Here is a 12,751-nt window from a genome sequence, read left to right as displayed (position 1 = left end):
TTTTTTTTTTTTTAAAGATTTTATTTTTTCCTTTTTCTCCCCAAAGCCCCCCAGTACATAGTTGTGTATTCTTCGTTGTGGGTTCTTCTAGTTGTGCCATGTGGGACGCTGCCTCAGCGTGGTCTGATGAGCAGTACCATGTCCGCGCCCAGGATTCGAACTAACGAAACACTGGGCCGCCTGCAGCAGAGTGCGCGAACTTAACCACTGGGCCACGGGGCCAGCCCCCAAAGAAACACTTCTTAATCAGCTATCCATCCCAGGGTTCAGCACAGATGGGGCAGACAAAAATGCCCATCTATCAGCCTTTCCCTGAAAGAGGTCTATTTGCATATCTTAAAAGCTGCTGCTTAAGCACTAGGCTTCCAAGGAGCCTGCAGGAAGGTGCTAACTGAAATCTTCCCCTTTGGGACACTGACAGGTCTTGGTGCACCCTCAGCTATTGGGAGCCTCTAAGAACAAACAAAGCAGTGATACCAAGCCTCTTAACCTCAAGTCCATGTGCCTGAGGTGCAATGAGCCAATCACCAAGACACCAGTGCTTGGAGATGGTGAAAGCTTTATTCAAATTGGCCCAAATGGGAAGGCGGGAGGATAGGCTTTCCCAAATCCACCTTAACAAAACAAGAAAGCAGGGTGTTTTTTAAAAATTTTTTGAGGAAGATTAGCCCTGAGCTAACTACTGCCGATCCTCCTCTTTTTGCTGGGGAAGACTGGCCCTGAGCTAACATCCGTGCCCATCTTCCTCCACTTTCTATGTGGGATGCCTACCACAGCATGGCTTGCCAAGCGGCGCTGTGTCTGCACCAGGGATCCGAACCAGTGAACTCCAGAATGCCAAAGTGAAAAGTGCGCACTTAACTGCTGTGCCACCAGGCCAGCCCCTAAAGCAGGGTTTTTATACAGTGCTAAGGGCTTTAGAGGAGGAGTTTCAGAGAAACGAAGGGGAAGTGTGTGTTTCTTTCACTCCAGATAAGCCCTTGGGCAACTGGCAGCTGGAAACTGGTTATCTGGTGGCCATATTCTTTTTCTTCTGCAAAACAAGCTCACAAATCCTTGTGACCCTTGAGTCACCTCTCACATTAAACAAGGAAACAGCAAATTAAGATTAACTTCTTTTCATCTGTGTCTGTGTTGGGAACAAGGTTGAAGGGCAATCCTGTTCTTAGTGAATATTCACAGTAACCCTCAGGTACCCAGCGTCAGTAGCGAGACAATCAAGAGCTGGGCCTGGGCTGAATCCAGAGGCCCACACTGAGACACATTATAATTAAATTGTCAGAAGTTAAAGACATGGAGAGAATCTTAAAAGCAGCAGGGGAAAAACAGCTTGTTACACTTGTGTGTAACCCCCCTAAGAATATCAGCAGACACTTTGCAGGCCAGTAGGGAATGGCCTGATATATTCAATATATTCAAAATACTGAAAGAAAAAAACTTGCCAACCAAGACGACTCTACTGGGCAAAGTTTTCCTTCAGAATTGAAAGAGAGAGAGTTTTTCAGACAAGCAAAAGCTGAAGGAGTTCATCACCCCTAGACTGGCCTTACAACAAGTTGTTAAAGGGCTTCTTCAAGCTCAAACAAAAGGATGCTAGTTGGAAAACATAAATCTCACTGATAAAGGTAAATAGAGTTAATTCAGAATACTCCAATGTTGTAATGGTGAGTAAATCACTTATTAAGCTAGTATGAAGGTTAAAAGACAAATGTAGTAAGAATAACTAGAACTACAATAATTTGTAAATGGATACACAAGGTAAAAAATGTAAATTATGACAACAAAGCATAAAACATAGGGGGACAGTAACAATATAGAGCTTTAGCATTCATTCAAACTCAAGTTGTTATCAGCTTAAAATAGACTGTTCTGAATATAAGATGTTTTATATAAGCCTCATGGTAACCACAAAGCAAAAACCTTTAATAAATACACAAAAGATAAGAAAAATGAATCTAAGCATACTACTACAGGAAATCATCAAATCCCACAGGTGGAGACAAAGAGAAGAAGAAGACAACAAAGGAATTAAAAAGCAGCCAGAAAACAAATAACAAAATGGCAATAGTAAGTCCATATCTATGAATAATTACTTTAAATGTGAATGGACTAAATTCTCATACCAAAAGACCTAGAGTGGCTAAATGGATAAAAAACCAAGACGCAAATATATGTGGCCTACTTCACAAATTCACTTCAGCCTTAAGGACACTGTTTTGTGTCAGTTTCAGCCTATCAATAGTGATGCTATCAGCTAAGAATGCCTGGGGACCTCACCCGGGCCCATATGACTTGTGGTGAGCCCTCAACGACATTTCCCTTACTAGAGACAATGTTGTGGCTGAACCAGTCCTTGTGGTTCTTATTATGATTGCAAGACACACCTCAACAATGACTAAGGAACTTGAAAAAAAGGATTTATTATTCATAGTTTCTAGAGGATAGACAGCATGCCTTAGGCCATAGAGTGAGGTCATGAGTAGAGAGACAGAGAGAGAGGACCTTGGGTTCTACCTTTGTTGGAGTCAAGGGTGGAATGCCTATGGTTTCACAGGTTCACTCTTTGTTGGTGAATTTAAAATATAAGAGTGGGAATTAAAGTACAGAAAGAGAAAAGCAGGGTCACTCAAACCATCAGTTATCTAGGACACCTGGGGCTTTCTAAAAGAGACACTTCCTGGGTCAGGTGGAATGGCTCTTTATCTAGCTGTGTAGTCGGCAATGCATTTATTTGAGATGGATGTCTTTGAAATGATACCTCAGCAATCAAAAGCTTAATGTCAGGAACTTACATTGAAATCAAAAAAGCTAATTATCAGGCACTTACATTACAGACACACACAGACTGAAAGTGAAGGGATGGAAAAAGATATTCCATGCAAATGGAGACCAAAAGAAAGCAGGGGAGTTATACTTATACAAGATAAAATAGATTTTAAGCCAAAGACTGTAATAAAAGACAAGGAAGGTCATTGTATAATGACAAAGGAGTCAGTCCAACAAGAGGATATTACATTTGTAAATATTTATGTACCCAACATAGGAGTGCCTAAATATACAAAGTAACCATTAACAGAACTCAAGAGAGAAATAGACAGCAATACAATAATAGAAGGGAATTTCAATATCTCACTTTCAATGATGGATAGATCATCCAGACAGCAAACTAATAAGGCAACATTGGACTTAAACTACATGTTAGACCAGATGGATTTAACAGACATCTACAGAACTTTCCATCCAACAGAAGTAGAATACACATTCTTCTTAAGTACACATGGGACATTCTCCAGGATAGGTCCTATATTAAGCCACAAAACAAGTCTTAATAAGTTTAAGAATATTGAGATTGTAGCAAGCATCTTTTCCAACTAGAATGGTATGAAACTAGAAATCAATTACAGAAAGAAAACCAGAAAATTCACAGATATGTGGAGATTAAACAACATGCTACTGAACAACTAATGGGTCAAAGAATAAGTCAAAAGAGAAATCAAAAAATATCTTGAAACAAATAAAAATGGAAGCCCAACATGCCAAACTTATGGGATGCAGCAAAAGCAGTTCAAAGAGGGAGGATCACGGCAAGAAATACCTACTCTAAGAAAAGAAAGAGCTCAAATAAACAACCTAACTTTACACCTCAAAGAACTAGAAGAAGAAGAACAAACTAAGGCCAAAGTCAGTAGAAAGTCCAAAGCTAGGAGAAAACAAACGTCAAAGTGGAAATAAATGAAGTAGAGACTAAAAAGACAATAGAAAAAAATCAATGAAACTAAGAGCTGGCTTTTTAAAAAGATAAACAAAATTGACAAATCTTTAGCTAGATCCACCAAGAAAAAGAGAGGACTCAAATAAATGAAATCAGAAATGAAAGAGGAGACGTTACAATCGATACCACAAAAATACAAAGGATTATAAGAGACTACTATGAACAATCCTATACCAACAAATTAGACAATCTAGAAAAAAATGGATAAATTCCTAGAAACATACAACCTACCAAGACTGAATCATGAAGAAATAGAAAATCTGAATAGATAGATTGCTACTAAGGAGAGTGAATCAGTAACAAAAAAAAAAGAAAACTCCCAACAAACAAGAGTCCAGGACTAGATGGCTTCACTGGTGAATTCTACCAAACATTTAAACAAGGATTAATACTATCCTTCTCAGACTCTTCCCAAAAATAGAAGTGAACACTTCCAAACTTATTTTACAAGGCCAGCATTACCCTGATATGGAAACCAGACAAAGACACTACAAGAAAAGAAAATTACAGGCCAAATCCCTGATGAATATAGGTGCAAAAATCCCTAATAAAGTATTAGCAAACCAAATTCAACAAAATATTAAAAATTCATGCACTGTGATCAAGTGGGATTTATTCTAGGGACGCAAATATGGTTGAACATCTGCAAATCAACGTCACGCACCACTTTAACAAAGTGAAGGATGAAAATCATAAGACCGTCTTGTGGCAGAAAATCATTTGATAAAACGCAACATTCTTTCATAATAAAAACTGTCAACGACATGAGTTTAGAGGAAACGTAGCTTAACATAATAAAGACCATATATGGCAAATCCACAGCTAACATCATATTCAATGATGAAAAGCTGAAAGCTTTTCCTCTAAGATCAAGAACAAGACAAGGATGCACACTCTCATTACTTTTATTGAACGTGGTACAGGAAGTCCTAGCCAGAGCAATTATGCAAAAAAGAACTAAAAGGCATCCAAACTGAAAAAGAAGAAGTAAAACTGTCACTATTTGCAGATGATATGATACTATATATATAGAAAACCCTAAAGACTCCACTAAAGAACTTTTGGAACTAATAAGCGAATTCAGTAAAGTTGTAGGGTAGAAAGTCAAAATACAAAAATCAGTTGCATTTCTATACACTAATAACAAACTACTAGAAAGAGAAATTAACAAAACAATCCTATTTACAATTGCATCAAAAAGAATAGTATATCTAGGAACAAATTTAACCAAGGAGGTGAAAGATCTCTTCACTAAAAACTATAAGACATTGATGAAAGAAATTGAAGGTGACACAACTAAATGCAATAATATTTTATGTTCATGGATTGAAAGAATTAATATTGTCAAAATGTCCAGACTGCCCAAAGCAATCTGCAGATTCAGTGCAATCCTTATCAAAATCCCAATGATGTTTTTCACAGAAATAGGCCAAATAACTCTAAAATCTGTATAGAACCACAAAGACCCCAAATAGCTAATGCAATCTTGAGAAAGAACAAAGCTGAAAGCATCACGTTTCCTGATTTCAAACTCTGTTACAAAGCTATAGTAATCAAAACATATGGGACTGGCATAAAAAAAGATGCGTATATCAATGGAGCAGAATAGACAGTCCAGGAATAAATGCACGTGTATATGGTCAATTAATTTGTGATAAAAGAGTCAAGAATGTACAATGGGGGAAAGGACAGTCTCTTCAATAAATGGTGTTGGGAAAACTGGACAGCCACAGGCAAAAGATATTGGACCCCTATCTTACACCATGCCCCAAATCAACTCGAAGTGGATTAAAGACTTAGACACAGGGCTTGAAGTCATAAAACCACTGGAAGGAAACGTAGGGGGTTAGCTCCTTGACATCAGTCTTGGCAATGATATTTTGGATTTGACATGAAAAGCAAAGTCAACAAAAGTAAAAATAAACGCGTGAGACTACATCAAATAAAAAGCTTTTGTTCAGCAGAGGAAACCATCAGCCAAGCGAAATGGCAACCTATGGAATAGAAGAAAATATTTGCAAATCATGTATCTGATAAGGGGCTAATATCCAAAATATATTAAGAACTCACACAACTGAATAGCAAAAAAAAACCCAATCAGATTAAAAAATGGGCAGAGGAGGGGGCTGGCCCCATGGCCGAGTGGTTAAGTTCATGTGCTCTGCTGCAGGCAGCTCAGTGTTTTGTCAGTTCGAATCCTGGGTGAGGACATGGCACTGCTCATCAAACCACGCTGAGGCGGCTTCCCACATGCCACAACTAGAAGGACCCACCACTAAGAATATACAATTATGTACCAGGGGGCTTTGGGGAGAAAATGGAAAAAAATAAAAAATTAAAAAAATCTTAAAAAAAAAAAATGGGCAGAGGAACTGAATAGACATTTCTCCAAAGAAGGCATACAGATGGTCAACAGGTATACGATGAAATATTATTCAGCCATGAGAAAGAAAGAAATCTTGCCAATTGCAACAACATAGATGGAACTTGAGGGTATTATGCTAAGTGAAATAGACCAGACAAAGACAAATACTGTGTGGTATCACTTACATGCGAAATCTAAAAAAAGAAAAAAAAAAGTCAAACTCATAGAAAAAGAGTTGAAAAGTGATTGCCAGGGGCTGAGGGTGGGGAAATAGGGAAGGTTGGTACAAGAGTACTAATGTTTAGCTATAAGAAGAATAAGGTCTGAGGATCTAACGTAACATGGTGACTACAGTTGATATCACTGTATTGTATAGTTGAAATTTGCTAACAGAGTAACACTCAAATGTTCTCACCAAAAAAAGAAGAAAAGGTAAATATGGGAAGTGGTGGATATGTTAACTAGCTAGAGAGTAGGAATCTTTTCACAATGTATACACATATCAAATCAGCACAATGCACACTTTAAATACAAGTTTATTTGTCAATAATACCTCAATAAAGCTGAAAAAAATTCATGGATTGACAATTCAAGATGAATGTATAGTTTAAAAAGAAAAATCATAGCAATGATGATAAGCAGGACCCAAATGAGTGTCTATTATCTTCAGAATAAAGAGAATCATACAGATAACAAGTGAAATACAAAATACCCCAATGAACATGCTACTTCTAGAACAATTTTGGTTTCACTTCATCAAAACAACATTATATCAATGCTGTTTATCTTACTATTATTAATTTTATACTTTTAACATGTAGACTGGTTTGGATTTTTCTTTCTTCTTCTTCATCTTTTTTTTGGTGAGGAAGACTGGCCCTGAGCTAACATCTGTTGCCAGTCTTCCTCTTTTTGCTTCAGGAAGATTGTCACCAAACTAACATCTGTGCCAATCTTCCTCTATTTTGTATGTCGGACACCACCACAGCATGGCTTGATGAGGGTATGTAGGATCCAAATCGACGAACCCTGAGCTGCGAAAGCAGAGCATGTAAAGTTAACCACCATGCCACTAGGCTGGCCCCTGGTTTGGATTTTCTAGAGTCTGCAGCCATAAGGAATTTATATCATGTTTATGCAAGTAACATAGTATTTATATTATATTTAGGTAACATTAGAATAGAAATAATCTGTCAACACTGGGTGCCATGTCTTCTTTTTCCTTGAAGGGGGTCCACTCCTTGCTTAAGTTGGAGAGTTGATATACGAGGACCCTGAAAGAAGGTGTGAATAGATTTTGTCCCTCACTCATGTTTGCATTGTAATCAATTATGAATTCTGATTTGCACATGGACATTTATTTTGTGAACGTTTCTTTGTGACTAAGGATGTAGAGTGTGGCAAAAGTTCCTGTTTCATAATTCATCTTTACCCATCACCAACTTGTAGAAAAGAGGCTTTAAAGAAATCAGCGGGAGTGCCCTGCTTTCAACACTCAGAGCTGGTGATGCAAGGCCATGTCGGCTCCGGCCCCAGATTCCTCCTCACACCTGGCACATAGTAAGGTGAGGAGCTGTGGACCGAGAGGAACGTCGGGCAGCTCCTCCATGGTGTTCTCAACCAGACAGTCATCATCATTTTCAAGGAAAGGCTGTCTGTTTAATCTGTGAGTTCCCTGCTCAGACTTCAATCTGTTTTTACTATATCACTTTAGTGAGCTCACCTTGGAACAAATTCATCATTTGAAACATGTTTGTTTTTGTGGTGCCTATATTGTACTTCTGCATTTTCTTTAGGGTCACAGAGGGACGGTGGCTGTGGTCCATGAACTCACAGAAATTCTAAACCATCTTCGAGGAAGGAATCATCCATCTGAAGGGTGCTAAAGGGAAAGTAAGACGAATAAGGACAATGGAGCTGCAGCAAGCAGCCGAGATGGATGAAGAGGAGGAAAAGGAGAAGAAAATCACGTCTCAGATCCAAAGTAAGGCTTTTTCGTGTAGAAATATACAGTTTCTAAATGGATAGCACAAATTCATCTAAACGAACAAAATATGGATGTAAAAAGGTTTAGTCTATTTGTGAAAATTACACTTGCTGAGAATTGATTTAATTATTCAGATTCAAAACCAGTATCTCAAGGCTTATGACCAAACCATTATCTGGAAAAAGCACTGCTTATTTGTCACATTCTGTTTATGCTTTTCTCTTTCACTTTTATCAGTTCCGCAGGACAGTGTGATGGTGTAAAAAGGGGTTTACCAGAAGTGACAATTGAGTAACAGTCTCTCTAAAAATACTTTTGCAACTTGTTATGCAAAATCTCAGCTGCAGAAAAATTATTCAGAGCTATTAAGCAGATCACTTATGTTAGCTCTAGACCAGATTTTTCAGTCTGTTCTTGTTCACAGAGAATGTTCTATTTGTAAGCATGGAGCAGCTAGTACATGCCAAACTTCAGGCCTCTTACAACAAGTATGCCAACATATTAGAGGAAAGTTTTAATTGCAATTTGTGTTAGAACAAAAATACGACGTTGTCATTTCAGGAATTGTAAACGGAGATAAAATTTAACTAATACCAAAATAGTACAATTTCCACCCCTCATTTCCTACCCCTCCTTGTGTACTATCCACAGAAAAATAAGCTTACTAAACAACACGAAATTTGGTTTTCTATGAGTTATCTATTGCCTTCTTTCCTTTCTTTCTTTCTTTTCTTAGTAATTTTTCTAGGCTTACTTAGATTTTGAGTGCAGGTAACAGGCTGAAGAAATGATTTGCTTTGAGAAGCTCTTATCTTTTGGCTCTTCTGTGGTCTTCGATGTTGTTCTTGGATTCTTTATTGATGGTTAAGAACACAGACGTCTGTGTCGGATGCTAGGATTTGAATCCAGGGCCCTTTGCTCGTTGGTGCAGGGACAATGGACAGCAGACTTCCAGGCTCATTTCCTCCTCTGCTAATTGGGGTTGAGTTGTGCACACTTCAAAAATTTGTGATGAGAACTGAACAAGATCATATATGAAAACGTTACCATAGTGCTTGGCACATTGTAGCCGACCAGTAGTACTGGTTATCTTTCATACAGGTATTGGCATTATGGGGTGTACAGTTTTTAATTATCCGACGTTTGCTAGTAGTTGTACATTTGAATCTTGAGTTTCAAGGGTGTCTTAGTTTGTTTAGGTTATATGGTATAACAAAAATACTCCAGAATGTGTGGCTTATAAACAAAAGAAATTTATTTCTCACAGTTCTGGAGGCTGGGAAGTCTCAGATCAGGGTGCTGACAGATTTGGGGTCTGGTGAGAGCCTGCTTCCTGGTTCATGGATGGCTGTCTTCTTGCTGCATCCTCACGTGGCAAAAGGGGTGAGAGAGCTCTCTGGGGTCCCTGTTATGAGGGCTCTAATCCCATTCATAAGGCTCCATTATCACGAGCTAACCACTGCCCAAGTCCCTACCTTCTAGTACCATCACACTGGCGATTAGGTTTCAACATGAATTTGGGGAGACACAAAGATTCAGTGTATGGGAAAGAGTTAGAAACTGTGTTCTCTGGTAAGCCGTGTATATTGAGTAATGATGGCTTGTTTGCAGTACTGAATCACAGGTTTCCTCACATAGCTGGAAGTAATTTAAAGTTATTAGATACTGAAATATTTAAAACCATAAAAATTAACCTATTTACTTATAAAGTCTTGTTTATATATTTCTATAATTTACATTTTATGTAGAGAAGCTGTATGCAAAAAGATTTGCCTGTGAATTTGAGAGTATATTTCTAGTCTGAGTGTACTGGAGAAAAATTTATATTATGTGACATACAAATGGATTCTTCATAAAGCTAGCCAGTCAATTGAAATGAGGAGATGATAATGTCATCAGGGAACATTTTTTAAGGACTGGAGGTTTGGACACTATGCTCTAGCTACTAATAAAGGATGCTGTATCAGTTACAGTCCCATTGTGAAACAGATGGCACATTCAAATGAGGATAATTCAAGGAAAGTTTATAAATAATGGTACTATGATAAAGGTGTAGGTGGGGCGGGGAGCTGGGCTGTCATCCCACAGGCTTGAGCATCATGAGTAGGGAGAGGTGTCCAGGACCAGCAAGGAGAGGGAGTCCTATAGAGCAGACCACCTTAGAGGGATGGTGACCTGTGAAGGGACAGAGACAGCCCTTCTGTTTGGAATAAATTCCCTGACCTCATCTCCTGCTGGAGTTCTCAACTGGCCAAGCCCAAGGGAAGCCAAAGAACACAGGAGCCCATTAGAATAATTCATTCAGATCAAACTCCCAGGGTCAGAGCAGGATGGAGGGTGGTAGAAAATGGATCTGAAGGGGCAAACAGAAGATATGTGCACGCATGCTGACATTAGAAAAATCTAGACTTTCTTTTTCCTTGTTGCTATATCCAGTGGTGGCAAGCATTTATAAAACAGAGTAAAGCTTTATAAACATGCACTAGACAAGATCCTTATAGGAATTAAGTTTCAAGCTACTTTTTGAACAATGGGAGAAAAGAAGATAGCTTAAAATCCATGTTCTGTAAAAAAAAAAAAAATCTTTTAAAACTATATCAGTGCTGGCTACATATCCCTAAATCTTATTACACGTGGGTGCCACCCTCTAAAAGTGCTATCTCAGTGCACTGCGCTCCCCCAAATTCAGCTCAGGGCTTACTTTGGTAATTCATTCACTCAACATTCAACAAATATTTACTGAGAGTCTTCAACGTCCTAGGTATCGTGCTGGGTGGGCTTCGGGCAAAGGTAGGGAGTGGAAGAGACATAATCTCCACTGGGAACCTGAGAATATGCTTCGAAATGCATGGTTTAGTAGCTAAGTGTTTCGAAAGATGTAGAGAAAAATTGTAATGGCTTAGTAAATTTGTGTTCATAAAGGTGATCGTCAAGAGCAGTACAACCACATGCTCACTGACAGTCCAAATATAACGTTTCAACATAACAGTGTGAGAACTCTCAGAGCAGCCATTTACGTGCCAAAGAGCCATGGACTTTTTCGGCAGCATATTTCCTCGCTCCTGAAAGAAGGATCTTTATCTTAAATTGTAAGCTGTCCATTTCTGGAAAAGCATATCCAAATATGATGTGTGAGACAAAGCAGAGGTGGCTACCAGGATCTAGAAAGCGCTGTCCAAATTTGGTAACCAAAGAACTGTCTGCAACAGTGGCAATGTTCTATTCTGCACTGCCCAACATATCGCACACTAATAGCCACTAGTTATGGTGGCTATTACGTACTTGGAGTGTCACTAACGAAACTGAGGAACTGAATTTAAAACTTCATTTAATTTTAATTAATTTAAATGCAAATAGCCACGTGTGGCTACAGTAATGGGCAGTGCAGTTCTAGAACAAGATGTGCTAAGTGGGGCTTGCTGGGCATAAATTGACTCACTTAACCTCATTTCCCTTCTTGGCAGAGTTAACAACAGCTATTCACTGACTAGTACAACATCAAGGGCCTAGCAGGGTCTCCAACAGAGAGGAAATCAAAGATGGGTTATATGAAAGTAACAAGTGTTGGTGAGGAGGTGGAGAAATTAGGAACCCTTTTGCATTGCTGGTAGGAATGTAAAATGGTACAGCCACTGTGGGAAACGATATGATGATACCACAAAAAAATCACACATAGAATTACCCTATGATCCAGCGATTCCACTTCTGGGTATACACCCAAAAAATGAAAGCAAGGACTGAAGGAGGAATATTATTCAGCCTTAAAAAAGAAGGACATTCTGACACATGCTGCAACATGGATAAATCTTAAAGCCATTATGTTAAGTGAAATAAGCAAGTCACAAAAGGACCTATATTGTGTGATTCCATTTATATGAGGTATCCAGAGTAGTCAAACTCATAGAGACAGAAGGTAGAACGGTGGTTTCCAGGGGCTGGGGGGAAGAGGAATGGGGAAGTAGTGTTTAATGGGTATAGTTTCAGTTGGGGAAGATGAGAAAGTTCTGGAAATGAATGGTGATGGTTGCACAATAATGTGAATGTACTTAATGTCACTCAACTTTACACTTTAAAATGGTTCCAATGGCAAATTTTATGTCATATATATTTTATCACAATGAAAAAAGGGGTTAAACACATGTCTTCAAGAGGTTCACAAACTAGCATGGAAAAGAGAAATGGTCGTTGGTGATTATTACATGTTGTGGGGATATAAAATAACTATTTAGAGGAGGGCTATGAAGAAGTTGCACCTGAGAGAGGTGGCTGGGCTAGAAGACCTTCCAACCCTGGGATTCAATGGGTGTATGAGCCCTGAAAATTAGGGGTGGCAGTAGTATACCAGATGATGCCTACAGGGGACAAGCTTTACACGGCAGGTCTGTTGCTCTCCAAGTTCTTGCCCTGTTTTTTCTGGGCTTTATCCTAAGGTTCTTATCAGTCCTTATTGCTCAAAAATCCAGACTGGAGATGAGACCCAATCTCTCTGGACAAGTATATGGAACAAAGAAGGCCTATCTGGTAGCCTAGCCGGGGGTGGGCAGATCAAGAGAACTCTGGTCAGTACAGACTTTGCTATTATCAATATTTGCGTCCCTTCATGATCCAAGTCTCAAAGATCTTACTC

General features: G+C 38.8%; 1 protein-coding gene across 3 annotated transcripts in view; it reads left to right on the top strand.

The window, feature by feature from the left end:
* STX11 (syntaxin 11) overlaps positions 1–12,751 on the top strand; it is an 82,372-nt gene that overhangs the window by 31,426 nt on the left and 38,195 nt on the right. Inside the window, exons 1-2 of one of the 3 annotated variants that reach the window (XM_008522177.2) lie at positions 7,583–7,803; positions 7,934–8,121. In XM_008522177.2, the coding sequence (XP_008520399.2) occupies positions 8,049–8,121 (73 nt within the window). In that variant the 5' untranslated portion in view covers positions 7,583–7,803; positions 7,934–8,048. Of the gene's footprint in view, positions 1–7,582; positions 7,804–7,933; positions 8,122–12,751 lie in introns of those variants that run through there. The other 2 variants (XM_008522179.2, XM_070602768.1) reach the window with 2 other exon arrangements.

The sequence above is a fragment of the Equus przewalskii genome, chromosome 32 (genome assembly GCF_037783145.1).
Source record: "Equus przewalskii isolate Varuska chromosome 32, EquPr2, whole genome shotgun sequence".
NCBI classification, from domain to species: domain Eukaryota; kingdom Metazoa; phylum Chordata; class Mammalia; order Perissodactyla; family Equidae; genus Equus; species Equus przewalskii.
Note: the sequence above shows the minus strand (reverse complement) of the source record. Positions and strands in the feature narration are given on the sequence as shown.